At 35.6% G+C, this 19,923-nt stretch overlaps 1 protein-coding gene across 21 annotated transcripts in view; it reads right to left on the reverse strand.

Annotated features, from left to right (window-relative positions):
• Stacl (Stac-like) overlaps nucleotides 1-19,923 on the reverse strand; it is a 566,256-nt gene that overhangs the window by 412,270 nt on the left and 134,063 nt on the right. For all 21 annotated transcript variants that reach the window (XM_067094383.1, XM_067094381.1, XM_067094379.1 and 18 more), the window contains exon 6: nucleotides 9,468-9,634. In XM_067094383.1, coding sequence (XP_066950484.1) covers nucleotides 9,468-9,634 — 167 coding nt within the window. The remainder of the gene's footprint in view (nucleotides 1-9,467; nucleotides 9,635-19,923) is intronic.

Raw genomic sequence — 19,923 nt, forward strand, 5'->3', positions numbered from 1 at the left:
TGCTCTGTTATTCTTTGCGAGAGCGATCTACCTGTCTCGCCTACATAAATGTCATGACAATTACTACACGGTATCTTGTAAACTCCGGCTTCTTCCTTTTGTTATTTAAGTATACGTTAACGAGCGAACTCCCGATGGATTTGGGATAATGGAAAATGAAAGGATTATTAGAACTGAGTTGCTCGGTGGCCTTTTGGATGTTTTCATCGTATGGAAGCTTTATTTTGTTGTTGAAATCTGTTTGTCTGTTGTGAGTGGGACCTCTGTTGTATATTTTATTTGCTTTATTAATAGCCCTCTCGATAATGTGTGGTGGATAGAGCAGTTGCGTTAGGTGTTGGCGGATCGTGTTAAATTCTTGATCCAGGTACTCATTTGAACATATCCTAAGTCCTCTGAGGAATAGGTTGCACCCTACCATGATTTTTACGGAGACGTCGTGGTAGCTTAAGAAATGAATGTAGGAGACAGCGAAGGTGGGTTTTCTATATACTGTAAATGCATACCTGTTCTGTTTTCTTATGATCAGTACATCTAGGAACGGCAGTTTTCCGTCCTTTTCCCATTCTGTTTTAAATTTTATGGTCGGAACTAGCGAATTTAGCCTATTAAAAATTCCTTAAAGTCCCCCAGCTATTGTCCCAGAAAGTAAAGATATCATCTACGTATCTAAGCCAGATCATGTTATGGGGTTTGATAGACGACAAAAGTTCTGTTTCGAAATATTCCATGTACAAGTTTGCTAGAAGGGGTGATAGGGGACTTCCCATGCTACAGCCAAATTTTTGTTTGTAAAAATTACCATTGAAAGAAAACACGTTGTTAGTTACACAGAGGTTGATAAGTTTTAAAGTTTTATCTATGCCAAGAGGAAAATGGTCTTCATATGGTTGTAACTTCCTCTCTAAGAAAAACAACACGTCGGCAATCGGGACTTTAGTAAATAATGAATCGACGTCTAGACTGAGCAGTTTGATGTTGTTTGAGGGATGTTTAAACTATTAAATTTTTTGTATGAAATCTTCTGCATGTTTGACGTGGGAGGATGAGAAGGTTCCTAGAAAAGGGTGATAACAAGTCTGCGAGCCATTTTGATAATTTGTACATGAAAGAGCCCCTGCTAGATATTATGGGGCGTAAAGGAATCCCATCTTTATGTGTTTTCGGGAGGCCGTAAAAATAGCGGAGAGAGGGGTTGATTACCTTGAACGTCTCTAGTAATTCTATGTCTTTTTATTGCCCCTATGGTTCTAACTGATTTGTTAAACTGAGCAGCAATATTTGTTGTAGGATCTTTCGTTAATTTGTCGTAGGTCTCCGCATCGTTTAGAAGTTCTTGAACTTTATTGATGTATGTCTCCTTGTCTAACAGAACTATTTTCCCGTCTTTGTCAGATTTTGTGATGATGATATCCCCCCTTTTTCTTAAGCTAACTAATGCATTTTGGAATCTTTTCGGGAGCGAATTTTTGTTGTTATTTTGCTCCAAGACATTTAGCAAAAGACGGGAAAATAGTTCTGTTAGACAAGGAGACATACATCAATAAAGTTCAAGAACTTCTAAACGATGCGGAGACCTACGACAAATTAACGAAAGATCCCACAACAAATATTGCTGCTCAGTTTAACAAATCAGTTAGAACCATAGGGGGCAATAAAAAAGACATAGAATTACTAGAGACATTCAAGGTAATCAACCCCTCTCTCCCCTATTTTTACGGCCTCCCGAAAACACATAAAGATGGGGATTCCTTTACGCCCCATAATATCTAGCAGGGGCTCTTTCATGTACAAATTATCAAAATGGCTCGCAGACTTGTTATCACCCTTTCTAGGAACCTTCTCATCCTCCCACGTCAAACATGCAGAAGATTTCATACAAAAATTTAATAGTTTAAACATCCCCTCAAACAACATCAAACTGCTCAGTCTAGACGTCGATTCATTATTTACTAAAGTCCCGATTGCCGACGTGTTGTTTTTCTTAGAGAGGAAGTTACAACCATATGAAGACCATTTTCCTCTTGGCATAGATAAAACTTTAAAACTTATCAACCTCTGTGTAACTAACAACGTGTTTTCTTTCAATGGTAATTTTACAAACAAAAATTTGGCTGTAGCATGGGAAGTCCCCTATCACCCCTTCTAGCAAACTTGTACATGGAATATTTCGAAACAGAACTTTTGTCGTCTATCAAACCCCATAACATGATCTGGCTTAGATACGTAGATGATATCTTTACTTTCTGGGACAATAGCTGGGGACTTTAAGGAATTTTTAATAGGCTAAATTCGCTAGTTCCGACCATAAAATTTAAAACAGAATGGGAAAAGGACGGAAAACTGCCGTTCCTAGAGATGTACTGATCATAAGAAAACAGAACAGGTATGCATTTACAGTATATAGAAAACCCACCTTCGCTGTCTCCTACATTCATTTCTTAAGCTACCACGACGTCTCCGTAAAAATCATGGTAGGGTGCAACCTATCCCTCAGAGGACTTAGGATATGTTCAAATGAGTACCTGGACCAAGAATTTAACACGATCCGCCAACACCTAACGCAACTGCTCTATCCACCACACATTATCGAGAGGGCTATTAATAAAGCAAATAAAATATACTACAGAGGTCCCACTCACAACAGACAAACAGATTTCAACAACAAAATAAAGCTTCCATACGATGAAAACATCCAAAAGGCCACCGAGCAACTCAGTTCTAATAATCCTTTCATTTTCCATTATCCCAAATCCATCGGGGAGTTCGCTCGTTAACGTATACTTAAATAACAAAAGGGAAGAAGCCGGAGTTTACAAGATACCGTGTAGTAATTGTCATGACATTTATGTAGGCGAGACAGGTAGATCGCTCTCGCAAAGAATAACAGAGCACAAAAGATCAGTACGTTACGCTTTCGGAGAGTTCGGGAATTTTTCCTACATATTAGAAATACAGGGCATGTCATTAACTGGAGTGGGGCGGAGTTGGTTTTCAAGAGTAGCTGTCCGTACAAAAGAAAGATGCTGGAATCTGCTATCATCAATCAAACCAACAATATGAACCTGTCAGGAGGACATTGGAAATCGGACGCCATTGACACCTTAATCCTCGCACCCGTTTTGAAGAAGATGACCCAAGAAACGCGACCGCCAGATCCATCGCCAAACGGAGCTAATGAGGCCAAAAACCACTAGGGAATTTGGTCAATCTCCTCCTTCTTAAGAAACGCCACCTCCTTAACATCGGAGGCCTAAGGCCACACCTTCATGTTTTTGTATATATACCATTGTAACTTTCCACCTGTCCATATTCTACCAGTGAACAGGGGCACAGAAACAAGTGCCCGAAATATATGGTTTCAACGTTTAAATAGTGTTTTATGGGCCTTCTTATTTTCATATTACACTGTAGTATTACAGGAAAAGACATTCATATATATATATATATATATATATATATATATATATATATATATATATATATTATATATATATATATATATTTCTATAGGTGTAGGTCTTAACTGGTTTTGACTACTTCTAGGCCAATGATGAGGGATTATCATGTGCAAACAGGGTACCTGACTCTATCACTAATGAATTTGATCGCCCCTCCCACTGAGCACCTGTCAGGTATGAAATCCTAGTCTTCATCGGTATGTATGTTTGTCCGCACTGTTCACCAAGCATACAGTATAAATTGTCATGTCTACCACTATGCATCAGCCGTTCGCTAATGGCTTAGTAATAAAGTCGAAACCGGTCAGTACCTACACCCAGTCTCTTATTTCTTCAACTCTGGTGATGTTTAACACACAACCACGTGTTAATGTTATTATAATCACACACACACACACACACACATATATATATATATATATATATATATATATATATATATATATATATATATATATATATATATATATATATATATATATATAATAATTTTATCACACCACCGTGATTTATATGTAATCATTAAGCTACAAATGTCGTTTAATATCCAATTCGCGCTACTTCGGGAATATCTCCGAAGGGGTATTATAAGTGATAAATGGTTTGGTACCAACCATTTATCACTTATAAATCCCCTTCGGTGATATTTTTCAGTAACGAGAAATGGATATTAAACGACATTTGGAGCTTGATGATTATATATATATATATATATATATATATATATATATATATATATATATATATATATATATATATATATATATATATATATATATATATATATATATATATATATATATATAATATATATATATATATATATATATATATATATATATATATATATATATATATATATATATACACATAAGAGTATCACTGTTTTTGTCTAAGGTTATATGCCAAGTCACTATTGCATTTCCCGAACTTGAGTGAACTTAGATTTTTGAAGGTTAAATAGACAGAAGAAAGTTTTTTTTATATTTTATCGTATCCTTATCCTTGAATTTACAATGAAAAATATTAGCTAAACAAAATGGGTATTTACATATGAACTAAACACAAGCAGCGAATGGATTCTTTTGCGTAAATAACATCATTGTTCCTTCGACAAACATAAGTGAGTCTTCCTGCCCTTATCATCAGAGATTCTCTGTAATTTCCTTTCTGTTCCGTTGAGGCCGGCTCCTAATGCCTTGTGACAGTTCGTAAGAACTGCAAGTCTTTTTTGTAGTATTTCGTTTGCTTCTTCCAAGTGTTCCTTCGTCATCTGGAGGTTCTTGAAGTCGTGGAGCAACGCTTCATTCTTCGCCTGCAGATTTCCCTGCTCGCCTTCCAAAAGAAGATTCTTCTTGTCCGGGTTGCTGGCCAGCCTCGCCATCTCTTCCAGCCGGTGGTCTTTCGCTTGCAGTAATTACCTTGTTGACTGAGCTTCATCTCTTTTTCTTGTAGCTGACACTGGGGGAGCCATTTTCTCTCGACAGCTTTCCAAGTTGCTCCTGCAGTTCTTGAACGTTGAACTGGAGGTTTTCCTTCTCAGTCTTACAGTGGTTGAGTTTGCATTCTAGTCCTTGGATTCATTCAGTCATCTGCACCCTTTCTTCTCCCACCTCACGCAGTTCCATCTCCAGCTAACCTGCTGTTACTTCCTCTTGCTGACGAAGTTGACAAGTGAGCTTCGCCAACTGAGTAGTCAAGCTCATTCCTTTGTTGTTCAGGGTATCACTTAGCTCTTGAACAGCGGTCACGTTCTTAGTCAGTCGCTTATTTTCTGCTTTTATCCTCGTCATCCCATCTTCCTGCATATTTCGTGCATTTTCCTGAGTCGCCATCTCCTTCTCCATCAGCTGCTTTTCGTTCTCGAGCAAAAGGGCATTATCCTCCAAGACTTGCTGTTCCATCTTCTGCTTGTTAAACTGTCCTGTGTACGACTGCACCTCCTTTTCTTTTTCCAGATCCTCTCTCTACATCTTCTTTTCTTTTTCCTTTCTATTTTCTTGAAGAGCATTTTTTCAGGTCATGAACTGTGGTTGAGTTGACATTCAGAAGCGTCCGATTCTTCCTCTCTTCTCTTTCGAGACGAACTCCTCCCTGCAATGCTTGATTTTTTCCAATGTAATCAACATCTTCGAATTTCTGCATCTTAATGTTGTCCAGCATGTTGCCTGTTACAAGCGCTAGCCAATCCAACAGCCACCAGAAGCAATTTCTGGATTACAAAGGCGGTTTCCAGACCCAGGTCCATTTTGACGGATTCCGCTGAGGTTCCACTGCACGACAGCGCAACAAAAACTGCTGCAAGGCCGAGTCAAGGCAAAAGATGTTGATCCATTTCGAAGTCTGTGCCGGCAGAACCCACTTTCCAGCTTATATTCACCTCCCTTTCACATTTTTCTTTCCATGTTTTTCAAAGTTTCACAAATTTTCTCTAGAAAAATTGACATTTTTCCAATTTATGCATCACCAAATCCATAAAAATGTCAAACAACAGTGGAGACTCGTCGTTATGGCTTTCATATCATTAAACATAACCATCTTTATCACTTGTATATCATCAAAATGACTCTTACAGGCTGCTCTATGAGCAAGAGTCTATGCTGGCATAAGGCCAGCTTATTTCCAAACAACGTGTAGACACCACACCCCTCTCTCTCTCTCTCTCTCTCTCTCTCTCTCTCTCTCAGTGATAGAGTGAAAAGTTTGGATATACAGATATATATATATATATATATATATATATATATATATATATATATATATATATATATATATATATATATATATATATAATTAGATCTCTTTATTGGTGATACTGACCATCCTTTCTCTACACATTCAGTCTGATATCTGTCCCTCGCAAAACATACTTTGAAACCTGGAATATCTAATAAGAAGTTACTTTTACTCAGATAAATTTCAATGGAAGGTTTGTAAACTAACCTCATTTTAACTGCAAAAAAAGCTTGTATATCCATGGAGGTTAAATCTGTCCACTGGTGATACCTTGATCTTTTAGGCAAAGGTTGTTTCTTAGCTATCATACAATAGAAATACTTATTCGAGTCTTTTACTAAGTGATCATCTGTTTCTTAAGGAAAAAAATTAGCAAAGCATTCATACGAATCAAGTTTCCAAACGTTGTTATGAGTCTGTATAAATTATTGTATTATCCACCTGTTTGGGATTATTATCATTTCATTCAACTTCAATCCATGTGAATGGTACATCAACATCAACACAAGAGTCTGCTAAAGTGGTATCATCATTACCATTAGCATCACCATCCTTACTTTCCACCAGATGAGGACCATCTACAGTATATCATAATCAGATTCTGAATCAGAACAAAACAATATTTCCTCGATTTCTTCGAGTGGAATATATATACGAGTATATATATATATATATATATATATATATATATATATATATATATATATATATATATATATATATGTTTTATATACATATGTATATATATTATGTGTATAAATATACATACACATACATATATACATAAATACACACATATGCAGTATATATATACCGTATATATATTATATATATGTATATATATATGTATATACATGCGCAGGAATGTATATCTATATATAATTATACTACATATATGTGTGTATGTATGTATACACGCACACATACACATATATATACTGTATATATTATATATCTATACATATGCTAAATTTTTCCTTAAGAAACAGATGACCACGTAGCAAAAGACTCGAATAAATATTTCTATTTCATGATAGTTAAGAAACAACCTTTACCTAAAAGATCAAGGTATCACCAGTGGACAGATTTAACCTCTATAGATATACAAGCTGAAAGTATACATTCGCCATCTTTTCACAGGATCACTGAAACTGTCAATTATTTGTCAAATAATACACATCTAAGTGGTTGAACATATCGCAACACAATATGGAATTTATTTTCATTTATAACTAATTTATCTAATGACACCAAAACGTATTTAAGCACGATATTGGAGAGTGTGTTGGTCCCAAGATTTGGTGACATTCGACAGGAAAAAAGAAACATCAAGACCGTGGATCAACTGCAACTGCAATACGTGGTCTGACTCAAGTCAAGAGAAGTTAACGAGGCATTTCTTTAAGAAACATAAGCCCAAAAAATATAAACAAGTGAGAATTAAAATTGGAAAATACCAAAATTTTACCAAAATATCTACCACTGGCCTTCCGTAATGGGGCTAGTTTAAACAGTGCAGGTTCTTGCAAGGAATGCCTCGGTATGTGCTGCCCAAGTGCTAGATCTATCCCGGAAGTAAATATTGAAGCCATTCATAAGTTAATTTTCCCTAATTTCCCATTTAAATACGTTTATATATGTAGGTATTTACCGTATGAACTGGGATCATACTCTACATCGTTTTGCTTACCGGCCAGTTTTAGTGAACAATACCACAACATAAGACGGAAAAATAGTATATCCAGATATAAACTAATTTTATACTGAAAAGAAAATGTTACCGATAAATTGTATGTGTATCCTTAACTTAAATTTTTTGTCGACTTTCAATAGTACTGTCTTACACATGAGTCACGAGTATATGAAAACGTCCCAAACAGAATATCAGATAATACTTCCTTTTTACTTATCTTGGAATATGAAGAAAAATTAATACGTTAACCATCCGCAATAAGTATAAGCATATTATTTTTAATTTTCCACTTTGCAGAGCTTGAACAGTTTATGTCAAACGCCCAGTAACATCTAGTGAATAATATTCTTTATCATACATAATCAACAAAAAAACGTATCCACTAGGGAATTACGGACCATAATATAAAGTCTGCTATTATTTACTTCTGTATTATATAAAAACTGACCCAAAAAAGAAAAATAAACTTACGTCTATAATAGAAACAAACACAAACACATATCGACAAGATACACTATTAGAAAAAGTGTAATTTTCATTCCAACGATATTTCATGTAGTTCTTTGTAAACTTTTCCTAAGCCTCCCAAACATTCTACAGGACTAATAATTTTTCTATAAACGGGAAAGAAACCTTATGAGGACGTAACTGTTCTATTAACGGTGGGTGTAAGGTCTTTAATACATTATTGATAGGTGGGAAGATTATCTTCTAGGGAGAAGAAAAACTCTTAAAAAAACATTATAGTTCAATTAATACCGAGGGAAAAAATGAAGGGATGAATTTAATTACTGAGCAGGAGCAAGAACAAGATATGAATTCCAGTTTTAGGATAAATATGATGGAACTTTAAGCAATCAATAGGAGGAAAAAAAATTTTAAGAATGAAAAACTATAATACTTTTTGAATAGTATGTGGGCTTGAGCCAACTGATAACACGATTACTGCGTGTTACTCAAGTCTGGTACGTCCACCTCAACATAGTTTATCATGCAGAAAAGCCAAATTAATAAATACCGTCCATCTACGTAAATTAATTCGGTGTTGGGAGCATAGAAAGGATCACAGCAATTTCCTTCAAAATTATTCTACGCAAGGCATTATGCGCCAGCGTTATTACCCCTGAGGCTGCGTGTCATTTGAATTTAACATAGGTCTCTCGCGGTGGTAAACACACCGAGATGTCTCTTAACATAAACGAAGTCTTAACAAGCAAACCTGGGCCCTCATTACTAACTGATCGAGGGAAGGTCATTCGGTTAAACCTAATGGTAATTAATTTCGATGATAAAGTCACTGAAATAAAATCGATCCTAATAAAATCCTGACCCATTTATGTTTCGGTATTATGTATGATGTAGTTAAGAGAGGAGAGAAAAGGAAATAGAAGCAGGGACAGGGAAGGGGTGGAGGAGGAGGAGGAGGAGGAGGAGGAGGAGGAGGAGGAGGAGGAGGAGGAGGAGGAGGAGGAGGAGGAGGAGGAGGAGGAGGAGGAGGAGGAGGAGGAGGAGGAGGAGGAAAGAGGAGGAGGAGGAGGAGTCAAAGGAGATGATTTAAGCTTTAAAGGTGAACTTACCTCTGTTGGATTCTGAGAAGCGTTTCCTGGGAATCCTGCAACTGGGCAATTTGGCGCTCGAGATCTGCAGCTTCCTTCTTGAGGGCTTCATGCCTATTCCTCGATGAGAGAGCCGCTAATCTGTCGAGGATCAGCTCGTCCTTCAAGTTAGCAGGAGCAGGAGGTTCCTGACGGGGGGAATAAGCAATGTTCTTTCACTCAAGCCAGTGGAAATGGACAGTTTTATTCTGGTCAATTCCAATTATCGCTATAGAAAAAATGGCAAAAGCTATAATGAATTGCAACTTTTTTTTTCGTCTACGCTTTTCTCAAAAATGAAAAAAAAATAAACGATCCTTATGAATAACACTCATGCTCTGATCCTAATGTTTCAAAATATTCATTCGGAAATGCACATCCCGTCTTATCAATCAACATGCACACATGAAAAAAAATCTGACAACATTGTTCTATGAAAAATACACGCTAGATAAGCCATGAAAAATATTTCAGCATAATCTGATTTCACCGAGCGAGCGAAACTGAACAGCTGCCACGTACATTAACAGATGAAAATAAAAATTACTGACGCAGAACTTGAACTAAACCACAATCACATTTCTAGTTCAGTCCACCAAGCGAAAAGTGCTCTATGTCCATGGAAAGTTTACGAAAATGCAGAAATTCCCAAACTGTTTCCATTGTCATTACACCTTTTCGATCTATTTCATTCATATAGAAAGTAATAAAATACACATATCATTCCCCATGTTTACTTACCATTTTTCCACACAAATCTGAATCCTTAAAAAAAAAAAGATACTATCCAGCAATGGTTGCTTGATACTGAATTTTAAAAACCATCATTAAAACAAGGACAAGAACTTCATTCATAAATTATTTTTTCACTAAAATTAAACGTAAAACCTCCACTCACCACTTAACCATTTAAAACAGAGTAAATTGAGTATTTTTAACACAATGTCAAATCAATATAGCAAAGACCAAGAAAAGCTATCACTGAGTATTATTCCCTATCAATGGAATCTAAAGCGTTGTGGTTTGCCTGACGCAAAGTTGAAGTCTTTAGAGAAGAGGATGAACAGTTGCAGATTTGTTGCTTCTCTGTTGCATAGAAAGATTACTACGAGACAATACGACAAAGTTCCAATGTGAGAAGGAGAGAGAAACACCTCACTTAAAGGATCCACAAAGTTACTTCTCTCTCATGATGTTGTAAATGCGTAGGCAAAACCTGAACGCTCTCTAAAGTTGAATAATATATAAGATCCTAAGCTGCGATGTCTCAACAGAACTCATCACCGACAGCAGGCCCTGTTAAACTGCATGCACGCATACCTGGAGGGCCATAAACAATTCAAGTTCTCAAGATGCAACGGAAAAGGCAGCCAATACCAGTTCGACACCAGATTTCTTTTTTTTTTTTTATTTAATAAAACGCAAGTGATTGTCAGTACAAAATCAAAGTGAAAAGAGAAATGTGCTCGAATAATAAAGTTCATTTCATTACTGTAAATAATGGGCCTGAGAGAAAGTATTTTCATGGACATCCACTGTGCATGTACTTGGACAACCAGAAAATCTATTAAGGTAAATCAATTACCGAGTATTACTGAGTAGTTTCTCCCGACACCCAGTCAAAATGTGCTATAGTCAATCAAGGTTTTCATTTCACGTTTCACAACAAGTTCAAAGTCAGTGTAGGCCAACATTTTTCTAAATAAATGGCAATGCTATAACCTCTCTATGGGCATTTCGTTGGCATTCCTTAATTTTCCTAAATGGAAGCAGAAACCTGATTATTATGTAAAATTTGCACAAGGGAACTTAAATGTTGCTGACGAAGTGGAAACTAACGAATATTTTAAATCTGAAGTGTTCCAGAATGGAAACACGCTACACTCTTAAAAAGTTACCAACAATGGTAGCTCAGTGGAATGTTGATTTATTCCTTAAATCTGCTGCCGTTAGAGCTTCGGATAATAGGATTCAGTCCTTCAAACACTCGTTGAGCGCAGAATATTGACTAGCCGATTAGGTAAAGGAGATAAAAATTAATTTCACATCCCGTTTTAGACCACTGAATACTTACCACGCAAAAAGAGCAAGAAATCATTTTTATTACCGCAAACCTTATGCAGCAAACGGGTATTTTTTATTCCAAACCCCATCAAATAGAAATTTATGCGCACTATCTTAAGTGCACACATACGAGTTCAAGAATACGCAAACAAATGCAAATATACATAATGCAAAGTTTTACTGTAATTAAATAAATCAATCCTATACCAATATATGAACTACTGTATATACCACTTCTAAAATAACAAAGTGTGAAACGAAATCGCTGATTTTTGCCACGTAGGTATACGAAGCAAACGAATGAGACTGTCAAAAAAAGAAAGAAAACATCCATACCTAAATCAAATGTTTATATTTCAAGCTGAACGTTTGTTGAATGTTCCGCATTCTGTTGAGGGGCCACGTCTCACTGTCCAGAATCAGAGGTCGCTCATCCCTTTAATTGGGAAACCGCGGGACGGTCTACCAGTAGATGCTACTGGTCATAAGTCTAAGAGAAGCTCTTCAAGCCAACTGTAAGCTTTTTGTACTTTCTCACTTACTGTTACATATGTATATACTTATGGCCTTCTGCTGATTTAATTGTTTCTATTGTATGACTCAGCTGCTCTTAGCAGCGTTTTTTCCCATCTTTTCGTACGTGAGTAATGTCTATGAACTGTGTTAACAAGTGAATGGCTGTTTTGGTTTGTTCCGTATGGACATGCTTTTAAGCTAATAATAATAATAATAATAATAATAATAATAATAATAATAATAATACTTCCTAAATGAAGCCAGTGCTGGAGCTACTAACCAGAACTTGGAGATGTTCACGAAGGAATACGAAATTTCAATGGCGTTAAAATACTTTCATTTTTTTTTCACTCAGATTTTTAGACTTATGCTACAGTATTCATCTTTCTTCTACTTTTATGGGAGGCTCTCTATTAAGCCACTTCAGTTCGTTAAATGTTTTAACGTACTTCTCTACATACGAGTGTCCACCATTTTATAATGATTTATATCTTAGTACAGTACTTCTGTATATGAAATTTCAGTGTAATTTTTCACAAAGCTGATTCACCTCCCGTTTTCTTGACACTGTTTGAAATAGGTTTTTCATGGCGTTATTCCACTGCTATTTTTTATAACTATTTTATTTCTATTTTTCCTGAAATCATCACTTTTTTCTTTTCATGGAGATAATTCACTCCTATTCTTCAGAGCATAAATTTCCAGTTTATTTATTTCCTAAATTTATGTCTTTTCTATTTTGGATGATGCAAAATTGACTTTATTTTGATGGACACAGTTGCAATTCTAGGTTTTCAATTTCCTCTATTAATTTCTAACTTTCCGAATGACAACTTCTGTTTCAGTTTCCTAAAGGATTTTCCCTTCAAACCTTTCAAATGTATCGTAACGTAATTTCACTTCCGACATTTTGTATGGATAATATAGGTGAAGCGAAATTTCGCTTCAGATAATACAATTCTGGCAGTGTAATGGACCCATCATGTTTTTCATAGAACCCTTAAAATACCTGATGGTCTTCCTTCCCAGTCTTTTATGATATCAAAATAGTCATTTTATATGGCACTCCTCCGTTTTTAGGTGCCATAAGGTCTTTCATGGTGATTACGTCTGATCTCTGATAAAATCATCCAAGGATGATTTTTGATGGGTTTAGCTCTATCTGTTACACCATTAAAGCTGACTCAAATAAGGGTTTTTGGTTCATGATGGCGACTTTTCTTTCTTCCTGCTGTTCTCAGACGTCCAGCTTCTCGCCTATTTTCGTCAGATCAACTTTATATGGGCTGACATCGGTCTAAGATGCCCGGTATCCTTTCTCATGATATTCTTACTTGTAGTTTCAGTTTTTCCATGGAATTCTTACATTCTCTCTGTTTCCTACAGGTATTATGCCACTTCTCCCCTCCACTTCTCAATTGTGTTTAATTGCCATTTCTATTTCTGACTACTCTTGGATAGCATTTTGCCCCCAACTCTGTGTGTGTGTGTGTGTGTGTGTGTGTGTGTGTGTGTGTGTGTGTAAGTAGCTCTTCCTCTTTACTTCTTCTTACTTACATTTCACTCTTCAAATTTCCTTCTGAAACTTTTAGAAGCCCTTTTCATTTTCTTTTAATCTTATTTCTTTTAATTCTTAACAGCGTTCTTCCTCTTTTACACCAAGTCTCTGGGTGCCGTTCCTCCTTCCTCAATATTCTCAAATGCCAATTTTTCCAGGAAACTCTTAAATTTCCTTTCTTTTCTCTCCTACCCTCCTTTTCAAGTCCTTTCTCTTCTAACAGTCTTTTTTTCTTCCAGGCTTTCTTTGATCTGGAACTCGAACTTTTATTATGTAGTACCTTTTGGCACACCCAAACATTCGTACGAGATCCAACGTATCTCTCGGCTCCGGAAAACCATAAACCATTGTTACGAGAATCCGTTCAGGGCTCACCTATTCGTAACGTAACGTAACGGGTATGACAGAACGACGACTGCCAACAATAACAGTGATTTCGCAAATCACTAAATGACTCGCAGCGTGATTTATTCCTGTGAACTGGAGTTCGTCTCTCGACTGAGTATGTAAATGAAAAACATTGGTGTAATATAAAAAAAAATCAGTAAAAACTGAGTCATTTTCAAATTATCTCTCCTTTTGCAATTTAGCATCTCGTTATCTTCGGTAAAAAAAAATCACGTACGACGGATTTGCAAAAAGAATTAGCGTGACATGCGATGGCAGTAAGACCTTTTCACCATTTTGAGAACTTGACCTTATCTCAATTTTTTTACAAAAAAATAATATTCAAATCCACACTAAAATATTCACAGGTTTTACCATAATTGTTTTGCTTTACTCCTTCAGCATATTGGCTACCTTTGAATGACGCCATCTACTTTTGCTTCACCTCTACGGCTACCAAAAATGACTACTTGCACAGGAAGCGGAACGCGGTCAACGACATTATGCACAAAATTAGCAGTCGCTCCACCAACACTAAGACTCTGCCAGTACACAAAGCGGACATTCCAGTACTACAGAAAAGGCTAATTATAGAAAAACTATGTAAATAGAAAGCAGTATAAGGCAAAAGCTTCAAATCGACACAGAAGACAATGTCAACTGAGACATAGAACAGGACAAACAATATATACCTAAGGAAACATAGTTAAGAAGTTGAGTTACTCACTTGTCAATCTCGGGTCTATAATCAAGAGACATAATAAGAATAATAACTTCTCTCCCTCTCACGTTCTCCATTCATTCTTTGTACCACATTCCACGACAACAGTATTATAAGCCAGTTTGACTAAAGTAGAGAACACTGCACACCAGAGAATAAACACAAACACACTAACACACGAGACAGTTAATCATAAACCATAAAATAATCTACAGGTTGAAATTACCTTGAGACATACCGTAACTATTGTTCACACAAAGAGAGAGAGAGAGAGAGAGAGAGAGAGAGAGAGAGAGAGAGAGAGAGAAAGAGAGAAGAGAGAGAGAGAGAGTGGGACGCAAGACGGATGACGAGAAATCAATGAGAAAGATGAATGGACTGGATAAGTGACGTCAAACAGGCATGCGCATTCAAGCAAACTCACACACATGTACATACAACTTGACGTGAGCGTGTAAGGGCCTTCTCTCTCTCTCTCTCTCTCTCTCTCTCTCTCTCTCTCTCTCTCTCTCTCTCTCTCTCTCTCATTATGATAATAAGAGATGTGAATAAGTATTTCACCTGAATCTCTCCCCGCCCCCCTGTTTTTCTCTGTCACAGATAAATGCAATGAAATTTATAATGTTAATAGTAAGACTCTCTCTCTCTCTCTCTCTCTCTCTCTCTCTCTTACAAACACACGCACCCACACACATACACACAAACGTCACAAACCGAGATATACAATTAGTCTTGCTGGTTAGAGGAAGAAGAGAATGAATCATTACTTTACTGGAAGAGAGAAAAGAATATAACAACAATTACTTTGAATGCAGAGGAGGCACGTCAAAGCTGGTGCACACATACGCACAAGAAAGCATTATAAGCGAGCAGGCGGGCGCGCGCACACATACATACATACACACACACGCTTGCCTGCATATGTAAATACCGGTATGGATGCTTTTTATGGGGAAATCAATGAAGCTCATTAAAATAGAGAAAGATTATGTCCACACGTAAAATATGTAAGTCTACTGAAGCAACATGTATATATGTATATACAGTATACAATACATACATACATAAATACACATATATTTCTAAAATACAACTCTTACTAAATAAGTTTCACAAAAAAAATCTCTGCATCATAGGCAATTAAATAAATTCACCGTTACCTACTCAACCTTATGTCCAAAAGAACCTTATCAATGAATCCCATCTCACATGTTAAGAATATCAATAACACTAAATTCTGAATATGAAACCTTTTCATAGAACACACACACACAAATATGTATATATATATATATATATATATATATATATATATATATATATATATATATATATATATATATGTATGTATGTGTGTGTGTATAAGTTGTACACAAACTCATGAGTGAATGTGCACTTTTAAAATTATATATGCTTCCAATACAAACACGTGTAACACGATAGCAAAATCCTTTGCAAAATGGTACCTTTCCTCACACCGAGATAATCAAGTGCAGGAGTACAAATTGGACCTAAACCTAAATAATCAAGTCAGCTCCAAAGCAGGTGAAGTTACCAAACATTATATATATATATATATATATATATATATATATATATATATATATATATATATATTATATATATATATATATATATATATATATAAATATATATATATATATATTTATACACATACATATACACACATATATACAAATATATATATATATATATATATATATATATATATATATATATATATATATATATATATATATATATATATATATAATTTCATTCAAAGAATAAAGGAGAAAAGTGCAAATGTACTTAAAGGTAGAGGAGGCCTTTCAATTTTGAGCATTAAGGCAGACGTAGGAAAACTGCAGAATGCAAGTCAATTTTTAAAGAAGCGACAAAGTTATACGGTATTCAGTACATTGTTTCCATATTACCATGAAGTATTACGGCATTACCGTCAATCTCTCTTTCTTTTACTTGAATACGTGAATTGCCCTTGTCATTATTCTTCAAAGACGAATGTATTTGTGAGGAATACGGGGATAATGTTTCTGAAAATGTGCGACCCTTACTTTTAAAGCGTGATGCACTTGGCTGAGCCAACAGGTGCAGTTTAAAACTAGACTGCAAATACATTTCACATCACAACGTATTTCTTAGGACACGATTAGTCTGCCTTGCCAAAAGACTTTAAAAAAGTGCATTACTAAGATACGTCTTTTCTAAATCTTACAGCGCTATTTGTTTAGTGTAAACTCTAAGGTCCCTTGGTAAAAAAAAAATCAATGCAAAAAGGTTCCTATTGGGATTTTTCTTTACTTTGTTGTGCCAAATTACTCTACTTATTAAATAAGAAATTCCCCCACCATACGATATATTCCGTAAGTTGATCAATGAACTTGTTCCCTCGAGGGACTTTTTGATTTTGATTGATTCTTTGACAGGTTGACCAAAACAGAGTCTGACAGTTCTACGATACAAAACAAAAACTCCAAATGTTTCTTTGTATGTAATTATACTTCCTTGAGAGCTTCTTTTAACTCTTTTTTACAGTCCATGTAACTTCACAATGCAATAACCTAAATGACTGCAGATTTTTCATATGAACAATCTATTTCAGACCATTTCCTAGCATAAATTGCCTAGTTCGTGTTCAGTGGAACTGAAAATAATAATCTGGCCCCGCGGCCTTCTCGCGCAAACAGAACCTTGCAAAATGACACAGTTCAAGGTATTATGGGAACTTGTGTTTAAGATATATCACGGTCATAAACGGCATTTATATAATTCACAACGATATATGCTATCAAATAATTTGGTTATTTCCACTCTCGGACAAAAGGCATTTGACAACCTCTTTTTTTTTTTTTTTTCATTGGAACGTCAATCTTTTTCGCGAACACATTATAAGCTATGAATTTAAATTATATATGTATATATATATATATATATATATATATATATATATATATATATATATATATATATATATATATATATATATATATAATGTTATAACATACATTATACATACGTACATGCATACACGATAGGGTTAAACGAAATTAACTTATACGCCAGTCTACTATGTAGGTATCTTAGTTTTACTTTAGACATGGCTCTACATATTTTTAAATACTTAAACATTATGACTTATCTAATACAGGAGTTTTTAAATACTTAAACATTATGACTCTTGCTAATACTGTAATCACATAAAATACACGAAAGGTAGAAAAGTGAATATGCAGCGAGGTCCATCCAATCATTTGCACGGCAATAATAATTATTTCTGAAAGGGAAAACGTTAATGTTAATGCAGCATCCTCAGCATACAGTTGTTCCTTAAGTGAGAGTAGTAAAACACCTGAAAAAGAAAATGTTAAAAAATTTCACATATAACCACTCACAGAAACAATAAGAAATGACACCAATAAAAGATTATGCTGGAGAGCTGGGAATCTAAAGTTATTTTTTCATATGTGGAACCGTGAAAACTTTCTCAGATCAATCCAGGTAAAATCAGTGTCATTTTTATAACTTAACTCTACAAGAAATTCATTATCACAATGGGATGACGCCATATTAACAGAGGAAAAAATAAAGAAATCATGTGATCCACAGCGGCCAACAAAAGATATCCAGAGCCCAGAAGCAGTGACCCCGAGTATCGGCACAAAGTAACGAATATTCGAAATTGTTTAATAAATACCGTTTTGTAGTTTAGATAATAAGGACCCATCTGTGATTTTGAGCTACAACGCCGCATAACCAGCAGAGATTTAGATATTTCCAGCGTTATGTAATCAACAGTGATTTACATTAACGACGTTGTGTAATGAATATATTAAGATCTGGGGGATTTAGGTAACCAACAGCGACATACTTTACGTGTCATGTAACCAAAGTTGGTGTTACATAACCAAAAATGACTAAACGTAACGGCGTTATTGACTCAATACAAATTTATTCAGGCTGTAACGCAGACAGTCATTAAGTATACTTTAGTTTAACCAGACCACTGAGCTGATTAACAGCTCTCCTAGGGCTGGCCCGAAGGATTAGATTTATTTTACGTGGCTAAGAACCAATTGGTTACCTAGCAACGGGACCTACAGCTTATATTGGAATCCGAACCACACTATAACGAGAAATGAATTTCTATCACCAGAAATAAATTTCTCTAATTCTTCATTGGCCGGTCGGAGAATCAAACGCGGGCCCACCAGAGTGCTAGCCGAGAAAGATACCAACCCTTCCCAATGAGGAACGCAGACAGTCATGCTGGGGAGTACTGATACTCTGCAATCAATAATGATTAACGGTTTCAGCATCATACAACCAATAACAATGAATATGGATTCCTGCATCACAAACCCTTCCACTGCAGGCCAGCTTCTTCATATAGGGATTAGTTCCCACGACTGATTACGTGACATGAATAAACAATAACGAGGAAAATTTGTCGGGAAAACAAGACCCTTTCAATAAAGGGACGGACGGGGGAACTTTAATTACAACTGTGTTAATACCAACGGACGTGCCCCTTCCGTCAGTGTCAACCAGCCCCTAACGCAGTTCAATTTCAGGGAATCAATTAGGGGAATCTAAAGAAGGGCATAATGGTATCAACTTCAGACGGCAAAAATAAAGAAATAAACGAAATAAAGAAATAAAGAAGTTACCGGAAGTTTATTTCAGCCAAAGAATGTTCTCTTAAAACATATTCATGTGCATTTACTCTTTATCTGCTTACCTACTACTTATTCATCTATCCAATATATATGATAAATTTCCTTGATTGTTTTAAATTTCATCTGCAAACTTCAGTTCGCTCGAAGTTTTCATGTCTCTTTTCATTATAACAATGTATGCTGAGGAAGCATATAAAGTTAAAAGTTTTTTTTTTACTTGCTCCAAAAGAGCACGTGCACATTGCAAATAATATTACGTAAAAAATCTTTGGTTGCATTGTAAAAGTTATCTCAGTAAAAAGAGGACACTAACGACAAGATAACCAGACAAATTCCTATCAAGACTCTCGACATATCAAGAGGAGTAACTGACAGTTGGCAGAGCATTTTCTTAAGAAATGTAAATATGTAGATGGGAGAATAAATCAGAAAACGCATAAACAAAATTATAAATCGCGTGCAAATCTGCATCTCTTTTTACAGATGAAATAAGTT

The sequence above is a fragment of the Macrobrachium rosenbergii genome, chromosome 50, assembly GCF_040412425.1.
Source record: "Macrobrachium rosenbergii isolate ZJJX-2024 chromosome 50, ASM4041242v1, whole genome shotgun sequence".
NCBI lineage: Eukaryota > Metazoa > Arthropoda > Malacostraca > Decapoda > Palaemonidae > Macrobrachium > Macrobrachium rosenbergii.